The 17,004-nt window shown below is 40.6% G+C and overlaps 1 protein-coding gene across 3 annotated transcripts in view; it reads right to left on the reverse strand.

Annotated features, from left to right (window-relative positions):
- CDH6 (cadherin 6) overlaps positions 1–17,004 on the reverse strand; it is a 127,700-nt gene that overhangs the window by 51,900 nt on the left and 58,796 nt on the right. For 2 of the 3 annotated variants that reach the window (XM_037129021.2, XM_053657401.1), the window contains exon 2: positions 1,666–2,023. In XM_037129021.2, coding sequence (XP_036984916.1) covers positions 1,666–1,893 — 228 coding nt within the window. In that variant the 5' untranslated portion in view covers positions 1,894–2,023. Of the gene's footprint in view, positions 1–1,665; positions 2,024–17,004 lie in introns of those variants that run through there. The other variant, XM_053657402.1, reaches the window with a different exon arrangement.

The raw sequence follows: 17,004 nt of genomic DNA on the forward strand, positions 1-17,004 counted from the left end.
GTCTGGGTCCACAGCTCACAAGCTTACCCTTTGGCAATGTTCCCTCTCATGATTATAATCATAAAGCCGATTCCCACGAGGTTTTATTCACTGCTGCTTCTACTGTCCTGAAATAGCCCGCCTTTCTTTAAAAAATGGGTGTTATTTTTGATGTAAAATGATATCATAATTTGGGAAGTAAGAGCAGAAAAGAAAAAGAGGGGGGTTGATTATTTAGACAAAGCACTTGAAAAAACTCCTGTGACAGTAATATTATTTGTATTCTAGAAAGTGCTTTAAAGATTATAATATTATTATCATTTTTTTACAACCATTACCCTATTAATGGAGTGCTATTCAAATTTCACAAAGGACACGGAGAGAAGCACAAGTGTGTGGGCTTTTCTCAGCAGCCGCAGCAAACACAAGGAGAGGCCCTGGGCTGTCTGTCGACGTTCACCCCTCCACTGAACGAACACTTTCTCTCGGACTTTATTCCATATCAGTAATTCACTCCATTGGAACAATGCCTGATTGCCTCAGCCCAAGCCACAGGGCTTTCCTTCATTCATGGTGGTAAATACTTAACGAGACTATTTGCACACGGTTATTCAGGGATATTGGGTAACAGATTGAAGTGTGACCGTACAGCCCTTGGAATCTGAAAAATGTAGGCAATTTGCATACCCTTCCACTGATGTTTAAAATCGGAGCTGTAATCACAAACAAAGGCGCTTATCACCTCATTGTGTTCACCCCCAGTTTGTTTAGGTAATGGAAGTCGGACAATCAGTTTGCTTATCAATACCATATTATGAAACACAGAACCTGCAGAGTTCAAACCTGTATCCCTGGGTTTTTTTTTTTACAGCTTTACAGTATGCAGATATTCTGCAACAAGACAGTAGCTGATGATAAAATGCCAGTGAAGCTCCCGATGACAGGGTAAGGGAGCTGTTTCCCTGACTCAGCTCCAGTAACTGCTGAGGGCAATCATAAGAGAGGCTTCCTCATACTCCTTTCTGGAGTCAATAAAATGGTCAGATGATATTTGGAAATAGCAGCTCTCCATAACCATTTGTCTCTTTTGTGAACCTTGCCACAGTTAAATCACAAGCTTTTGAAATGCCTGGCTCTTGCCTATTATGTGGAGTAAGACAAAACAGCAGCAGCTGTGGGACAACCAGTCTCAGGCAGTGGTGGGTTTGGAGAGGCCAATGGGCTCCATTCGATGCAGAATGACCGGCACTGCCGCTGTCAGAGTTAAGGAGGAGTTAATTTGAACCTGGCCTAAGAACTAAAGCTCAGAATGTTTGCTTTCAGAATGAGAAAAAGAAACCTTTTTTTCCCTTTGAGCTTAATCGCTCTATTCCTGGTTTTAATACATCTTAGTTCATAGAATAAGCTGGACCATATTTTTCAAGCTAAAATAAAAACTAAAGGGTTTATGAGAACCCTGTGTGGGTGGTGGTGGGCGTGTCTCTTTCTTTGCTGCAGGGCTAATATTTTCTCAGCTCCTTGAGACAGTCTTCTGCCTGAAACTACTCAAGTGGGGGAAAAAAAGTCTTACTACATAAGCAACAATTCTTACTGTATTGGGGAATAGTTTACATGCTCTCTATTTATTAGATGTAACTTCTTCAGGCTTTTAGAACCAGAATGCCAAAGCGCCTGATGAAGTCCTACCTTGCCCACATACTGGTAACCGGGTCCCGTATATTCCTCCAGGAGAAAGAACTGATTCCACATCCAGCTCCTTTTCGAACGGTTCAGCTCAGTTTTGCTGTTTCCAGAGAGTTCCAGGGCCCTTTTCTTTGCCGGGAAACCACTAGTCCTCTTAGATAACGGAGTTGAGAAACTTGGGTCGGGCTGAGCAACCCAAAAGAGTAGCAAGAAGTACCGGTAAGTTCTCATCCTGATGGCACGGTCCGGGCTCTGGGCAGTGGGGACTTCTCTCCTTGAAGTGCCTTCTCTTCACTGCACTGTATTCAGCCGCATTCCTCCTTTCTTCCTTAATGCTCTTTGCTTGGCTCTCAGAGGATATCTGGAAAGAATAATGACATATCAAGCATTTTTAGAGATGCTTAAAATTCAGTGTTAGCGCAAATAAGCTCTGGCAAAAGAGGACAGAAATTTGAATAGCAAAACAACAAAAATAGTTGGCTATCAATTTTAAAATGAGGAAAACAATCTTTTTAGATATGCTAAATGGAAGGCATGGGCTGAATAAAAAGCTGCTGTTTTCTTCCTCCTTTTCTAGCACTTAAAAGTCCCATTTTAAGTAATAGCATTGTTGTAGGTCAACATGCCACAATGGATTATTTCACTACTCTTTTACCTCTGGGTACGTGGGCTGAGATCTGGCGAGAAGAAATGAGTGTGTGTTTCTGATTCTATTTGCATATTTATTCTTATAAACAAGTCTAAGGCAAAGCTTTTCAAAGACAGTTTCAATTCAGCTGAGAGTGGATACTATTGAAATTTCACTGGAATGTATTGAGTGCCTGTAATGTGTCCACATAAAGTCAAGGCAGAGGCTGTTCTGCAAACTCTCGGCTTTGGAGATGAGCTGATAGAACAGTCCGGGTCAAGGTTGACAAGACCACACACCTGCTCTTCAGAAGTCATGGCAGCGTATTGAAGGCTCTAGAGTGGAATTTGGTCGTGGTGATGACGAGCCTGTATGGAACTCGGTGTTTCCCAAAGTTGACCGGGAACTTGTTTTCCTCATGTGACTAATGAACACCACAGGATAGGCTAACGAGCTAAGTAAAGAATTTGAATTTAACAAAATATGAGACTTGAATGAGTTTTTTCCTCCCAAAACCTTTAGGATACCCTAGGCTATTATGTCTGAAGTTTACTTCTATCATAAGGAACCAAGCATATACATTAAAATTAGTCAAACATAAAATATTTTTAAAAAAAGCCCTGGCTGGCGTAGCTCAGTGGATTGAGTGCGGGCCTGCAAACCAGAGTATCGAGGTTCGATTCCCAGTCAGGGCACATGCCTGGGTTGCAGGCCAGTTCCCAGCAGGGGACACATGAGAGGCAACCATACATTGATATTTCATTGATATTTCTCTCCCACTCTTTCTCCTTCCCTTCCCCTCTCTCAAAAAATAAATAAATAAAATATTTTAAAAAATAAAATAAAATTAGTCAAACATTTCTACATAATTTTCATAGGTATATCAAACATATCTTAATATCACAGTGTGGGATTTCAGAGAGTCGGCTGTTATACTTGTGGGTAATCATTTTCCAGGACATACACTTTAAAAAAAAAGATTATTTATTTGTTTATCTTTAGAGGGCAAGGGAAGGAGAGAGGGAGAGAAATATCAATATATGGTTGCCTCTCTTGCATCCCCTGCTGGGAACTGGCCTGCAACCCAGGCATGTGCCCTGACTGGGAATCGAGCTGCAGTTGTTTGGTTCAAAGGCCCGCACTCAATCCACTGAGCTCCACCAGCCAGGGTGACATATACTATTTTTTAAGAATATAACCTAATATTGAAAAAAAATCCTTGGGCCACAGTGTTTGGCAAAAATGTCACAAATTGGTTTACTATTTTACATAATTAAAGTAATACCTGCCTATATCTTCATCCTAAACTTTTCCACAGGTCTTGAAAAAAATCTAACAAATTATTCTTTTACCTCAATATTTGATATAGGAATAATATTTCTTAAATAATACTCACAACAAAAATTAAGTGCTTTGTAATACAGAACATAAAGGTAATGAAACTGGTATATTCATCCTAAATAAATGCCGACAAATAAAAGTGTTTTAGGTAATCCGATCAGTCATTTCTTTCTTTGTCAGAAAAGATTCGTTAACTTGTCTCCCCTTACTGTACCAGGTAAATGTATATGTGACCAGTTTTTTTTTCCTCAGCAAAGAGTAATTACAGCCTTCTAACACATGGCGTGGTGAAACTTTCTGTCGGAATATAAGTGAAGTATTTCTCGGTGTTCAGCATTTTAAACATTCCATTATTATGCATCTTCTTGACAGTTGGCTGGGAACCCGAAGACTCCACAGGTGAGTAAATTAGTACTGTGACAATTAGTCATGCTGGAAAAATGCCTGGGACCAGTGAACTTGTCACTATGTGGCCTTGGTACAGGTGTGGAATGACTGATGCTCCATTAGGTAACGAGGCATCTTCTCTCTTCTCATGGCTGTATATAAAGGGGACTGAGATGGCGTTCGGAAAAAAGCCCTCCAAAGACATCCATTCATTTTTAGTAGTAGAGATTACACTGAGGTCGAGTCCGTGGAAATTACATTTTTCTTCATTTCCCTCATTCTCCATTATTTGCACGGGCAAATCCCCTGGTGAAGAACTGCCCGTCTGCCGCAGCACTTGGAGTGCCCCGCGGTGCTGGCGGGGAAGAGGGATGCGGAGCTCGAGGTGTCAGCTGCTTAAAAGGCAAACTCCTAAAGGCCATTTCAAAGAAAGATCTATCCCTGTGGGTGTTGTGTGCAAACGCTACAAGCTGTTGCCACTTGAATATTAAATATTAGTTCTTTTTAACATCATGGATACCAAAATGTCAAGTATTTCATAATATTTTTTGCTTAGTTGGTAATGAGCTTTTAAAGTGGTACAGATTTAAGCAGTATTTCTAATTCGAAGTATGTTAGAACAGAAGTTTTTCCATACCTACCTCTTTTTGTATCAACTTGGCAGGGTGTGTCCATGTTAAAAAACTCCATATTCAAAGTTATTAAAATTAGCACAGTCCACTCATATTTGGTGTTAGCTTTATGGAGGGATATATTGCTCTGTGAAATTCTATGGTTAAAAAATACCCAGCAAACTTTGAACTGTTGAAAATGTAACTTTGCAATTCTCATTTAATTCTTAATAGGCAGGATAGCACATTGGTTAAGACTACCAGTGCTGAGGCTAGGCTGCCTGGGTTTAAATCCTTGCTCTGCCCATTAGTTTCTGTGAACTTGGGAAAATTGCTTAATCTCACAGCACCTTACTTCCTTCTATAAGTGGGGATCATTAAATATAATAACGACCTCATAGGGTTTTATAAGGATTGCATAAGTCATGGTAGGCAAAGCACTTAGTAAGGTATTAATAAGTATTAGTTATTACCATTACTATTGCTATTGTCACTATTACTTGCATTGCATGTGTAGAATCCACTTGTGTCAAAATGCAAAAAGTTGGAAAAGACAGCATAGTTCCACCATAGGCTTAAATAGTTGGTTTTTTTTCAAGAAGTGTTTCCAAGCAAGTCCAATTCTTTTGCGACAACACGGATGGACCTGGAGAACATTATGCTGAGTGAAACAAGCCAGTCAGAGAGAGACCAATACCATATGATTTCACTCATATGTGGAATCTAATGAACAAACTGAACTAACAAGCAAAATAGAGACAGATTCACAGACTGAGAGCAGGCTGGCAGCTCTGGGGGTGGGTAGAGAACTGAAGGGATCGAGCAAAAAAGAAAAAGGACTCATGGACACGGACAACAGTGTGGTGACTGCGGAGAGACAGGGGGTGGGAGGAGGTGGGAGCAGGTAATAAGGGGGATAAATGGTAATGGAAAAAATACAAAGTAGAAAGAACCTAAGGAATGGAAGCACTTTAAGAAGTTGAATTAGTCCATCTGCTAACGTTTTCCCCGTGTGGACTGCAGTTGAGGATTTCACAGGAGTGGTGCAGAAGCGGAGAAGGCAGAGGCTTCATGTCCACTGCCAGCTTGAAGAAGAATGCGGGCCAGAGGGGAAGGTCAATGGGGGACAGGCTCATTTATAGCTCCTATGTGCCTTTTTCCCCCTTTCTGGTTTGCTATGTTAAGGTTTTAAAAACAATCTTTATTTAAAACTGGCTTCAGCTATGTAATTTTGTCCTTGTAAAATGGTACTGGACCAACATGTTGTAATTAATAGTCTGACATTATTCTAATGTTATATCGGGTAAGAATTTGATATCATTAAAATAATAATATACATATTGTAGGTTTTACGTCACCTAAAAACATGGAATAAAAGAGAGAAAAAGCACACTGCAAGCATGACCTTCGATGAAAAGAAAACCAGGATTCTGGTTCAAAGTAAAGAAGACGACATTGGGAAATATAGGAAAGCTGTTGGCATTTGAGCAAAGTACAGTATAACATGGCGGTAAGTAGCAATCAGATGGGCTGGCTCATTTTAAAGATGTGGAGAAGTAAACCAAAAGGACAAGGGTGCAAGGGCGTATATAGACGCCTAGTTCTAAAATAGCAGGCGTGGTCATTCAATGAGGGAAGAACCAAAAGTTTAGGTAATGGAAGGAGAAAGAATTCAAAACAAAGTAGATATTGTATCTTTTTGCCTCCACCCCCTCATGGCATTAAAGAGCAGATCAGTTAGAAATGTCAAAAACTCTATAAAAATAAATAAAACGGAAACTGCCTAATGACAGCCTAATGACAGTTTAGCATCAGGCTAAAAGATTACTTACTAGACCACACCCTTACTTTTTATTTTCTTTTTGCTGGGAGCTGTTTTTTTTTAATAAATTACTTTCAATTTCGTATAGGCTATTGTTTGTATTTTCTAAAATTTGATATGCAAAGGTGTTTAATCCAGAAAAATAGTTTCAATCTTTGCAGAAGCCTTTTTTAGTGATGTGTAGAAAGTGCTAGGATACTTATGGGTAGCAGGCAGTGCTATGGGAATGGCACTGATAACTGCAAACTTCACAAGAGAATATAGTCAGGGTTTTCAAGATGGTAGCAGAGTAGGTGGATCTCCTCCTCCCAGGACCAAACTGGAAATTCAACTACATTGGGGAAAAATTATCCCGAATGACCCACTGAAGAGGGGCTGCATTGGAGATTTATACCCAAGGAGCTGTACAGGAAGCCACATGTAGAATGGTTGGATGGGTGGAGAGGTGAAAGGGGCCAGCTCTGCTCCCACGGACATCACTTCAGCTGTGGGAGGCTCCTGAGAGGCGTGGACCCAAACCCCGGCACAGGCCGCCGGGGAGACGCACAGGAGACGCCCACACACCACTGGAAAAAAGCGTGTGTTTTGATCCACCAGGGAGAAGAGGAGTCCATCCATTGCAGCACAGGCTCCCTCTCAAAGGGGCAACGCGCGAACTGCATTTGCAGCTGCATCCCCAGCTCTGGTGGAGGGTGATGAGTGCTGGGGTCTCTGGAGGAGCGAGGAGCATCTGGGGCTTGCGGCTTTGGGGAGAGCAGTGCGGGGGTGATGGTGGGGGGATGTAGTAGGAGAGGCCAGGGGTGGGTCCTGGTGCAGAGTCACTCTCATACACCAGCAGGAAACAACTTTTCTGGGCGAGCAATCCCCTCCCGCCCCCCCCCCCCCCCCGTGTCAGCCTGGGGCCGACAGTCACCTCACCCACCAGAGAAGCCAGCCTTATGTGCCAGGGCTGCATAACAGCCTGGGCATACTCTGGGGGGGGGGGGGCGGGGAAGTTAGTGACTGGCTGTGGGGAGGGGTTATTCTCTCTGTTTTCCCATGAACCTGACTGGCGCTTTTACCCCATGGGAGATCTATAGAAACACCCTCCCGCTTCCAGCAGACTCACATGAGGGCTCTGGAGGGCCCACCTACTGGCTGAAGTCAGGGCAAAATCCAGGACAGGTTCAGTGGCTCTGAGGCAGGGACACACTCACCACCTCCTCTGAAGCCTGAATGGCACCTCCCCTTCCCCGGAGATCCATTAGCTCCATTCTTTCCAATCTGCCAGCACCTCTCTCAGTGACTGAGTCGAGCAGGCAGCTGGTGGGTGAGTGGAGGCCGACCACAGCCCCAGGTGCCTTGGGAGGTTTGCTGGCACACGTTCTGGGCCTGGTGCTGGTAAAAGCGAGACTTGGAGAGCAGCTTGGTCCTTTGCAGGTGCAACCAGGCTCAGCAGAAGCAGCCTCAAAGTGTGGATCGCCTGTAGCTTGGAGCAGGTTGCTGAGGGCAAGGCTCCAGCAGTGCATCTGACATTGGCCTGAGCTGGAGTCCTAACTAGGGGTCAGTACCAACGTGCCAAGAGGTCAGCACCAGGCAACGACAGAGCAGGGTCCCACAAACTTCAAAGACACTGGTCCAGAAGGAGGTCGCAGAAGGCACCACACTCTGCAGGGGAAAATTCTATTCTTCTATTTTTTAAATTTTGTGCTTTTTAAAATGTTTTGCTTCTTGCTTTTCTATATATTTTTGTTTTTTCCTTTCCTGTTTTCTTTTCCTATGCTTTTTAAATTTCATTTTTCTTTTTATTTGTTTTCTTTCTGCTTTATTTTTTAATTTTAATTTTTAATTTTATTTTAATATATTTATGTTTTATATATACTATTATTTCTTTAAATATTTTATTTATTTATTTTTAGAGAGAGGGGATGGGAAGGAGAAAGACTGGGAGAGAAACATCAGTATGTGGTTGCCTCTCATGTGTCCCCTACTGGGGACCTGGCCTGCAACCCAGACATGTGCCCTGAGTGGGAATCGAACTGGTGACCCTTTACTTTACAGGCCCATGCACAATCCACTGAGCTACACCAGCCAAGGCATTATTTCTTATTATGTGTATATTTATTTCTTTTTTCCTTCTTTCTTTTCTCTGTTCTGGATCAGCACCAACACAGCAGCTAGCATGCAGTGATCTCACAATCAGCCAGCGTGAGGGTTGGTCCCATGCACGAATGGGCCAACAGCAATCCAGACTCAATCACAATAGGAGGGTCCACAAAACCCAAACAAGGGATATTCCTAGAGCACCAGTTGAGGAGGTCAAGGAGACTGTGCCACTGGGTTCCACAGGACACTTACTGTTCCCTATGAAGACTGGGAGTCGTAGACATTTCTAATACACAGAAACAAGCACAAAGAGGCCACCAAAATGAGGAGACAAAGAAACAGGCCCAAAATGAAAAAAACAGAAGGAAACTCCGGAGAAAGAGTTAAATAAAATAGAGGCAAGCAATTTATCAGATATAGAGTTGAAAGTAATGGTAATAAGGATGCTCAAGGAACTTAGTAAGAACTATTGTACAATAGCATGAAAAGAACATAGAAATGAAAAAGAACCAGTTAGAGACAAACAATAGCATATCTGACATTAAGAATACACTGAAAGGAATAAAATGCAGCTGAATGCAGCAGAGGATTGTATCCGCAATTTGGAAGACAAGGTAGGAAAAAACACCCAATCAGAGGAGCAAGAAGCAAAAGAATGAGGATAGTTTAAGGGAACTTTGGGACGACATGAAATGTAACATCTGCATCATAGGGGTACCAGAAGAAGAATGTGAGTAATTGATAGAGAACCTATTAGAAGAAATAATGGCAGGAAAGTTCCTTAACCTGGTGAAGGAGAAAGTCATAGATGTTCAGTAATCACAGAGTCTCAACCAAGACAACCCAAAGAGACCGACATCAAGGCACATCATAATTTAATGTCAAAGTTTAAAGACAAAGAGAAAATCTTAAAGCCAGCAAGCAAGATACAGTTAGTTACCTACAGGGGAATTCCTGTAAGACTGTCAGCTAATTTCTCAAGAGAAAAACTTAGAAGGTATTGGCATGATGCATTCAAAGTAATGAAAAGGAAGGACCTGCAATCATGATTATCTAGCACTGTTATCATTTAAAATTGAAACTGAAATAAAGAGCCTTCCAGACCCCCCAAAACAAACACACAAACAAAAAAAAACCCAAAAGAGTTCATTATCAACAAACTTACCAAGCCAGTATTGTAAAAAATGTTAAAAGGTCTGCTTTAAGAAGGAGATGGAGAAGAAGATGAAAGAGAAGAAGAGAGGAACATAGGCATAAAGAAAAATGACAATAAATAAGTACCTATCAATAATAACCTTAAATGTAAATGGATTAAATGCTCCAACCAAAAGACTTAGGGTAGCTGAATGGGTAAGAAAACCTGACTCACTTACAATATAAGCTGTCTGCCAAAGACCCACCTGAGAACAAAAGATTCACACAGGCTGAAAGTAAAGGAATGAGGAAAATTTTTCTATGCAAATGGAAATGGAAAAAGAGCTGGGGTAGAAATACTTATAACTCACACAATAGACTTCAAAACAAAGCCTGTGATAAGAGAGAAGGTTACAACATAACAATAAAAGGATTGACCCAACAAGAGGGTATAACCCTTGTAAACATATATGCACCCAATATAGGAGCACATAAATACTTATATATAAAGAAAATCCTGATGGACATTAAGAAAGAGATAGACAGCAATACAATCATATTAGGGGATTTTAACACCCCACTGTTATCAACAGATAGATTATCCAGACAAAAAACCAATAAGCAAGCAGTGACCTTAAATGACATACTAGGTCACATGGATTTAATTGATATTTACAAAATGTTCCATTCCAAAGCAGTAGAATATACATTCTTCTCAAGTGCACATGGAATGTTCTCAAAGGCAGACCACATGTTAGGACACAAAATAAACCTTAACAAATTCAAGAAGATTGAAATCATATCAAGTATCCTTGAGGATAACAATGGTGTAAAACTGGAAATCAACTACAAAAATAGAACTCAAAAACATTCAAACACATGTAGGTTAATAGCATGTTATAAAACAACAAATGGGTTACCAATGAGATTAAGGAAGAAATAAAAAAAGTACCTGGAAACAAATGAAAATGAACACACAGCAACCCCAAAATCTATGGGACACAGAGAAAGCAGTCCTGAGAGGGAAGTTCATAGCCTGTCAGACCTACCTTAAGAGGTAAGAAAAATCTCAAATAAACAATCTAACCCTACATTGTAAAGAACTAGAAAACCGATAATAATGAAAGCCCAGAGTAAGTACAAGGAAGGAAACAATCAGGTCAGAAATAGATGACATGGAGACTAAAAAACAAACAAACAAGCAAACAAACAATAAAAACCCCACAAAAGAGCAATGAAACCAAGAGCTGGTTCTTTGAAGAGAAAAAAACAAGCTTGATGACTCTTTAACCAAACTTATCAAGAAAAAAAGAAAGGACCAAAATAAATGGGAACAAGACAGGGATGCCCACTTTTATGACTCTTATTCAACATAGTACCGGAAGTCCTAGCCACAGAAATCAGACAAGAAGAAAGAGTAAGAAGCATCCAAATTGGAGAGGAGGAAGTAAAACAGTCATTATTTATAGATGACATGATCCTGTATATTAAAAACCTTAAGACTACCAAAAACCTACTAGATCTAATGAATAAACTTGGCAAAGGAGCAGGATACAAAATCTATATCCAGAAATCGGTGGTATTTTTATACACAAATAATGAACTATCAGAAAGAGAAACTAACAAAACAATTCCATTTGCTATTGCAACCAAAAAAAATAAGGTACCCAGGGGTAGATTTAACCAAGGGGGTAAAAAGCTTGTACTCCAAAAACCATACACAATGAAAAAATTGAAGAAGATAGAAATTAGTGGAAGCATATACCGTCTTCATGGATTGGAAGAATTATGGACATTTGGGTTAAAATGTCCATACTACCCAAAGCAATCTATAGACTCAATGCAATTTCTATGAAAATACCAATGACATATTTCACATATCTAGAACAAATATTCCAAAAATGTATACAGAACCAGAAAAGACCGCGGATAGCCTCAGCAATCTGGAGTAAGAAGAACAAAGTCAGAGGCACCACGATACCTAATATCAAACTATACTATGAGGCCATTGTAATCAAATAGCCTTGTTGTGTCATAAGAACAGGCATATAACTGGCTAGTGTGGCTCGGTGGATTGAGCACCAGTTTGTGAATCAAAAGGTCACCAGTTCAAACCTTGTCAGGACACATGCCTGGGTCTTGGGCTGGTTGACATTTCTCTCCCTCTCTTTCCCTCTCCCTTCCCTTCTCTTTAAAAATAAATGAATAAAATCTTTAAAAAGAAGAATAGGTATATAGATCAATGGGACAGGTCACAGAGCCCAGCTATCAACCCAGATCTTTATGGTCAATTAATATTTGACAAGGGAGGCGATAGCATACTATGGAGTAAAGACAGTCTCTTCAGTAAATGGTGTTGGGAAAATTGGACAGGCACATGCACACACAAAACGAAACTAGACACCAACTTACACCATACACAAGGATAAACTCAGAATGGATAAAAGACTTAAGTGTAAATCTTTTTATGTGTAAGTCTTAAGTGTAAGTATAAGTCTAAAAACCATAACATCTTAGAAGAAAATATAGGCAGTAAAATTTCAGACACCTCTCATAGCAATTTCTCTGTGGATATGTCTCCTTGAGTAAGAAAAATAAAGGAAAAAATAAACAAATGGGACTACATCAAATTAAAAAGCGTCTGCATAGCTAAAGAGACCATCAACAAGATGCAAAAGGAACCCACTGTATAGGAGAAGGTATTCACCAATGATACATCTGATAAGGGGTTAATTTTTAAAATGTATAAAGGACTTACGCAACGTATACCAGGAAGACAAGCAATCTAATTAAAAAATGGGCAAAGAACCAAGCAGACGCTTCTCCAAAAAGGGTATACAGATTGCCAATAAGCATGTAAAAAATGCTCAACGTCACACACCTCTCCCTTCCAGGAGCACACACTCATTTCTCTCTCCTCTATCCCTGTCCTTCCCCCCCGACAGGCACGCATCTCCTAAACCCAAAGGGACCCCATGAGGCCTGCAACCAGGGAGCAATGGGCAGTAGCAGCAGCAGCTTGTCCCAGGCGAACCCCCAGATCCTGTCCCCAATGCCTTCTTTATTCAGCATGATCTCACTAAATTAGAATATTTCTGAAAACATAAATGGCAAATCCATAACAAATTACTTTTCCACTTTTATTCCTTCTACAGTGTTTATCACATCATGCTTATTGTATTATTTTAATATTCAAAAAAAGAATTTATAGTGAAATCCAACTTTTATTCAATGCATTCCATTTAGGAGGAGGCTGGGCTGGATTAATTCAGCTCCTACCTATCTAGAATATGTTATAATTGATGCAGAAGCTGGACTGAAGTTTTCCTTTGGTAAGCAGAACCTTTTTCCCTAGATTTTTGGAAAATAATAATGCAAAAATATTTCACAGAGATAAATAAAATGAGAAAACAAACCACAATGTCTTCACATTAACTAAAGTACTTTGGAATCACCTTTTATTTGCAAAGAATTAATATGCTAATTAGAAAACTCCATTGATTGAATTGCTTCTCTAGTGACACACGTTTGATAACAGTCTGAAGGACTCACTGCATTATATGGTATTGAGATACTGATTCTAATATACTATTTACAAACAAAAGTAAATATTAGATTTAAAAGCTATAATTACTTTAAAGTTGTAGAATTCAGACTTAGCATGCATTTGTTCTGATGTTCTTGATTAATTCTAATCAGCACAATATTACTATACTGCTATCTGGGCTCACAAATTAAATCAAGCACATTCATTCTTCGGTATGCAGAGCCTTAATTCTGGCATTGAAAGCACACTAAACATTCAGGAAAGCAACGCTATTCATATAGTTTAGCCGTTTACCATAGGGAATGTTTTAAAATCTGTCATGAAATTATTTCTTCAGAAAATAATGTTTGTAAGTGCCACAGCATAGTATTTGCAGGATGCTGCCTACAGAAAACATCTCTGAAAAAACTGTCCACACATAAGTCATTCCAAATCATTGGCATAATCCATTAGTGATGCTTTTAGCATATGTCTTGTGTGAGTCCTAAATTAAGCTTTGGTATTTTTCTCATATTAGCTCATTAGTGATATAGAAAACAGCTTGTTATTGACAACTGTTTAACATTTCTCTAGACCCTATTGGATTCCAACTCTGAGCCTGAAGTCTCTCCAGTCCCACACTGTCTTTGGGTGCAATGCGGTGAGGATGGTATTTACTCCACTAAAACCTAGCAAATTAAAGAGACAGAACTGTGATATCAGGATGAATTAGACAGAGTGATGCCAAAGGGACACGTCTACCTACAAGTAAGCCTTTAATAATATATATGTCCCCTATGAGAGAAGAACTTTACAGCCAATTAAGTAAGTTCGAGATCAATTTTCTGATCACCTCAGAAACTTTGTTTTGAATGGGTTCCCACCTGGTGTAAGTAAAAATAAGTCTCCCGAACACGGCCGATCTCGTAGAAATGGTGACATAAGGATAGAATTAATTTACAATTTTTTTGGTAGAGATTTCCCATGAAGTCTTCATCTCTAAACCTCCATTTCATTTTCCTGTAAATGTCAAAGTCACTGTTGAGTAAAATTGGTTCTGTTCCTTGTGTGTAATGAACTCCACTGAAATGTGTCAAACAGTCCTGGCATCTCTCGTCACGTCGCACTTCTCTGGTGCCAATGAATCATTATGGCACCAGCCATCAAGTGAGGCCTGGTTTTTTTTTTTGGTAAATGTTTATATTTGTGGATAATTTGTGAATCTGTTTGCAAACTGATGTATTTCCAAATGAAGCTATTCAACAGTATTACCCTCATTCTGAAATCATACTCCACACATTGCATTAATGAAGACAAAGTCAAATGTGTTACAGCACAGAAAATGGTGTTAAATGTGTAGCTGAAGCTCAAGGAATATTTGTTGATTTGAAATACTCATTTGGGACAAAAAATCCCCCATAAACTTGAACCAGAGGATATAGAAAAAGTTCTCTTTGACAAGTGGTCATAAACTAAAGGGAGGGGAACGGTGGGGGAGGGGGTGTGCAGGGGGGAGGGGAATGAAGGGGGTAAATAGGACAACTGTAAGGGCATAATCAATAAAATATATTTTGAAAAAAGAAAAAAGAAAGAAAAAGTTCTCTTTCCATACAAGGGGAAAAGTCGAACCTATTTTATTGGGAGGTGAGATATACGGTTAAGAACAGACTCTGGCCCTCTGTGAGTCAGGAATAGGAGCTCAATCCTGCCCAGTCCTGGCTGGACAAGTAGGGGACGCATGTATGGTTCAATTTCTTTATCTACAAAATGGGATAATACCGACAGTGTCTACCTCAGAAATAGGCTGTGAGGACGAGATGAATAGATTCACATGAGCTGTTAGCTATTACGTTGGCCACAACTCCCTAACCTGTCAAAAATGTCTTACAAGACGACACACACAGGCCATTCTAAAGCCAGTTTGCTTCTTGTGCATTTCTTGTTTTGCCTAGTGGATCAAAAAACTGAAATCAGGTGCTAATTTCGCAAGATCGTTACACGCCCCTTTCTGGATTAACTCAGAAGATCTGGCAAATTTGTATTCCTGGAGTGGAGGGAGCCCTTCCCTGCTGATCTTATCAGCACTGCCCTGCTCCCTGGTGTTTAATTGCTATTCCTTCCCATTTGCCATTTCACTGTAGTTTTCTTAAACCGCCTCCTTCATGCCTTTATCCACATTGTCTGGCTCCTGAGGGCCTCTGGGCCTGTGGCTGCTGTCTTTTCTCAAAAGATTTACTCATGAAACCAAAAGAGAAGAGAAAGCATTGTATACATTAGCTATTCATGGCATGGATTTTAAACATTTCTGTAACAAGCTATATGTCTAAGTTGCAGAAATGTATGAAAGACCTGGTTTCATATTACTCCCTGCTTGTAAGTTAGGCTCTCTGGCAGCTACATTAGTTCTTTTGGAAGCATAGCCATTTAAGACAAAGAAGCTTGAACAAGCCTGCGAGATGTTAAGACCCACTTGCACATGAGTGTGAATGGTTTCTCTGAGTTTATTCTTCCTGCAGTTGATCAATGAAAGGGCAGCCTGTGAGTGCTGGCTGGGGGCTATGGGGCAGCAGAAGGCAAGGGCACCTTAGTGAGTATGAGTTCAAATAAATTTAACTTTATTAAATTGCAAAACAAATCACATGGCTAGGTTTATCATTAAGTCACTGTGAAACTTGGCACACCACAGACCATGATTAGCAGCTCACACTAGTGTAAAGTCTTAGGAGGGGTGGAGCTGTATTTACTTTTGCTGATATGATGTCTAAGCCTCTTGTCGATGACAAGAAGTGTAACTCGGAAATAGTAATACTAGTGAAATTTGTTGTGTTCCATCCCAAACTTACTAGGTACTAGCAGTGTGCTAAGCACATCACAAACATGTTTTCACTTAATCCTCAGGACAACCCTGGGAGGTGGATAGTATTAAATTTTCTGCGGATGAGAAACTGAAGCTCAGAGAGGCAGAGTAACTTGACCAAGGCCAAGAAATGAGTGTGCGACAAAGCCAGATCCTAGCCCTGACATCAGACTCCAGAGTCCTCACTCTGAGGAGTCACAGCCAGGCTGCTGCCCACGGTAAGTGCTCAGTATAGCCGAGACCTTAGAACCCAGTCCTCACGACTCCCTAAAATGTAACAATACAGGTCTCTGAGAAGTAAACAGAGTTGTCACAAAGCATAAAAGCAAAATGAGAATAGCAAACGTTTGCTCTGTGCCAGGTGATGGGACAGAGCTCCCTAAACATGAAAATCTTAAACAACATCCCTGGAGACGCACACCATCACTCTCAGGTTCCACTTCAGAGGGGAGAAACGCAGGCTCACGGGGACCGCATGCTTCGCCCACGGATGCACAGCCAGTGGTTGGCAGGGCTTGGAGGAGAGCCAGCTAATCTAGAGGCTCCTTTTTAACCAGGACATTCACTACCTCATTTGTATTTCGCTCATGGAAACAGCATCTACGCTTTATTTACTCTCGTTTCAGACAAAATTTGAGCAAATTTATCATCAGGTTTCTAAATCCTCAGCAAATTAGAGGGATGAGGTAAGGAGCGCTGGAGGCTGGAGTACCCGCATTAGTGGGAGGGGGTGGCTGGAAGGCGACAGGCGGAAGAGCCAAGGACAGAATGGATGGAGTAGGGGCTGGCCTCCCAGAGTGGCAACGTGCTGTGTTTCCACGCCAAGAACCGTGCCTGCTCATAGTGACACCAGATAAACGTTTGTAGAGTAAGTCAGTGCGTGGATGAATGCATGAGCGACTGAATGGAAGACTGATTAAACACATGAATTAATGATGATATGACTAATGA

This window comes from Artibeus jamaicensis, unplaced genomic scaffold (genome assembly GCF_021234435.1).
Source record: "Artibeus jamaicensis isolate MK-2021 breed Jamaican fruit bat unplaced genomic scaffold, CSHL_Jam_final scaffold_369, whole genome shotgun sequence".
NCBI lineage: Eukaryota > Metazoa > Chordata > Mammalia > Chiroptera > Phyllostomidae > Artibeus > Artibeus jamaicensis.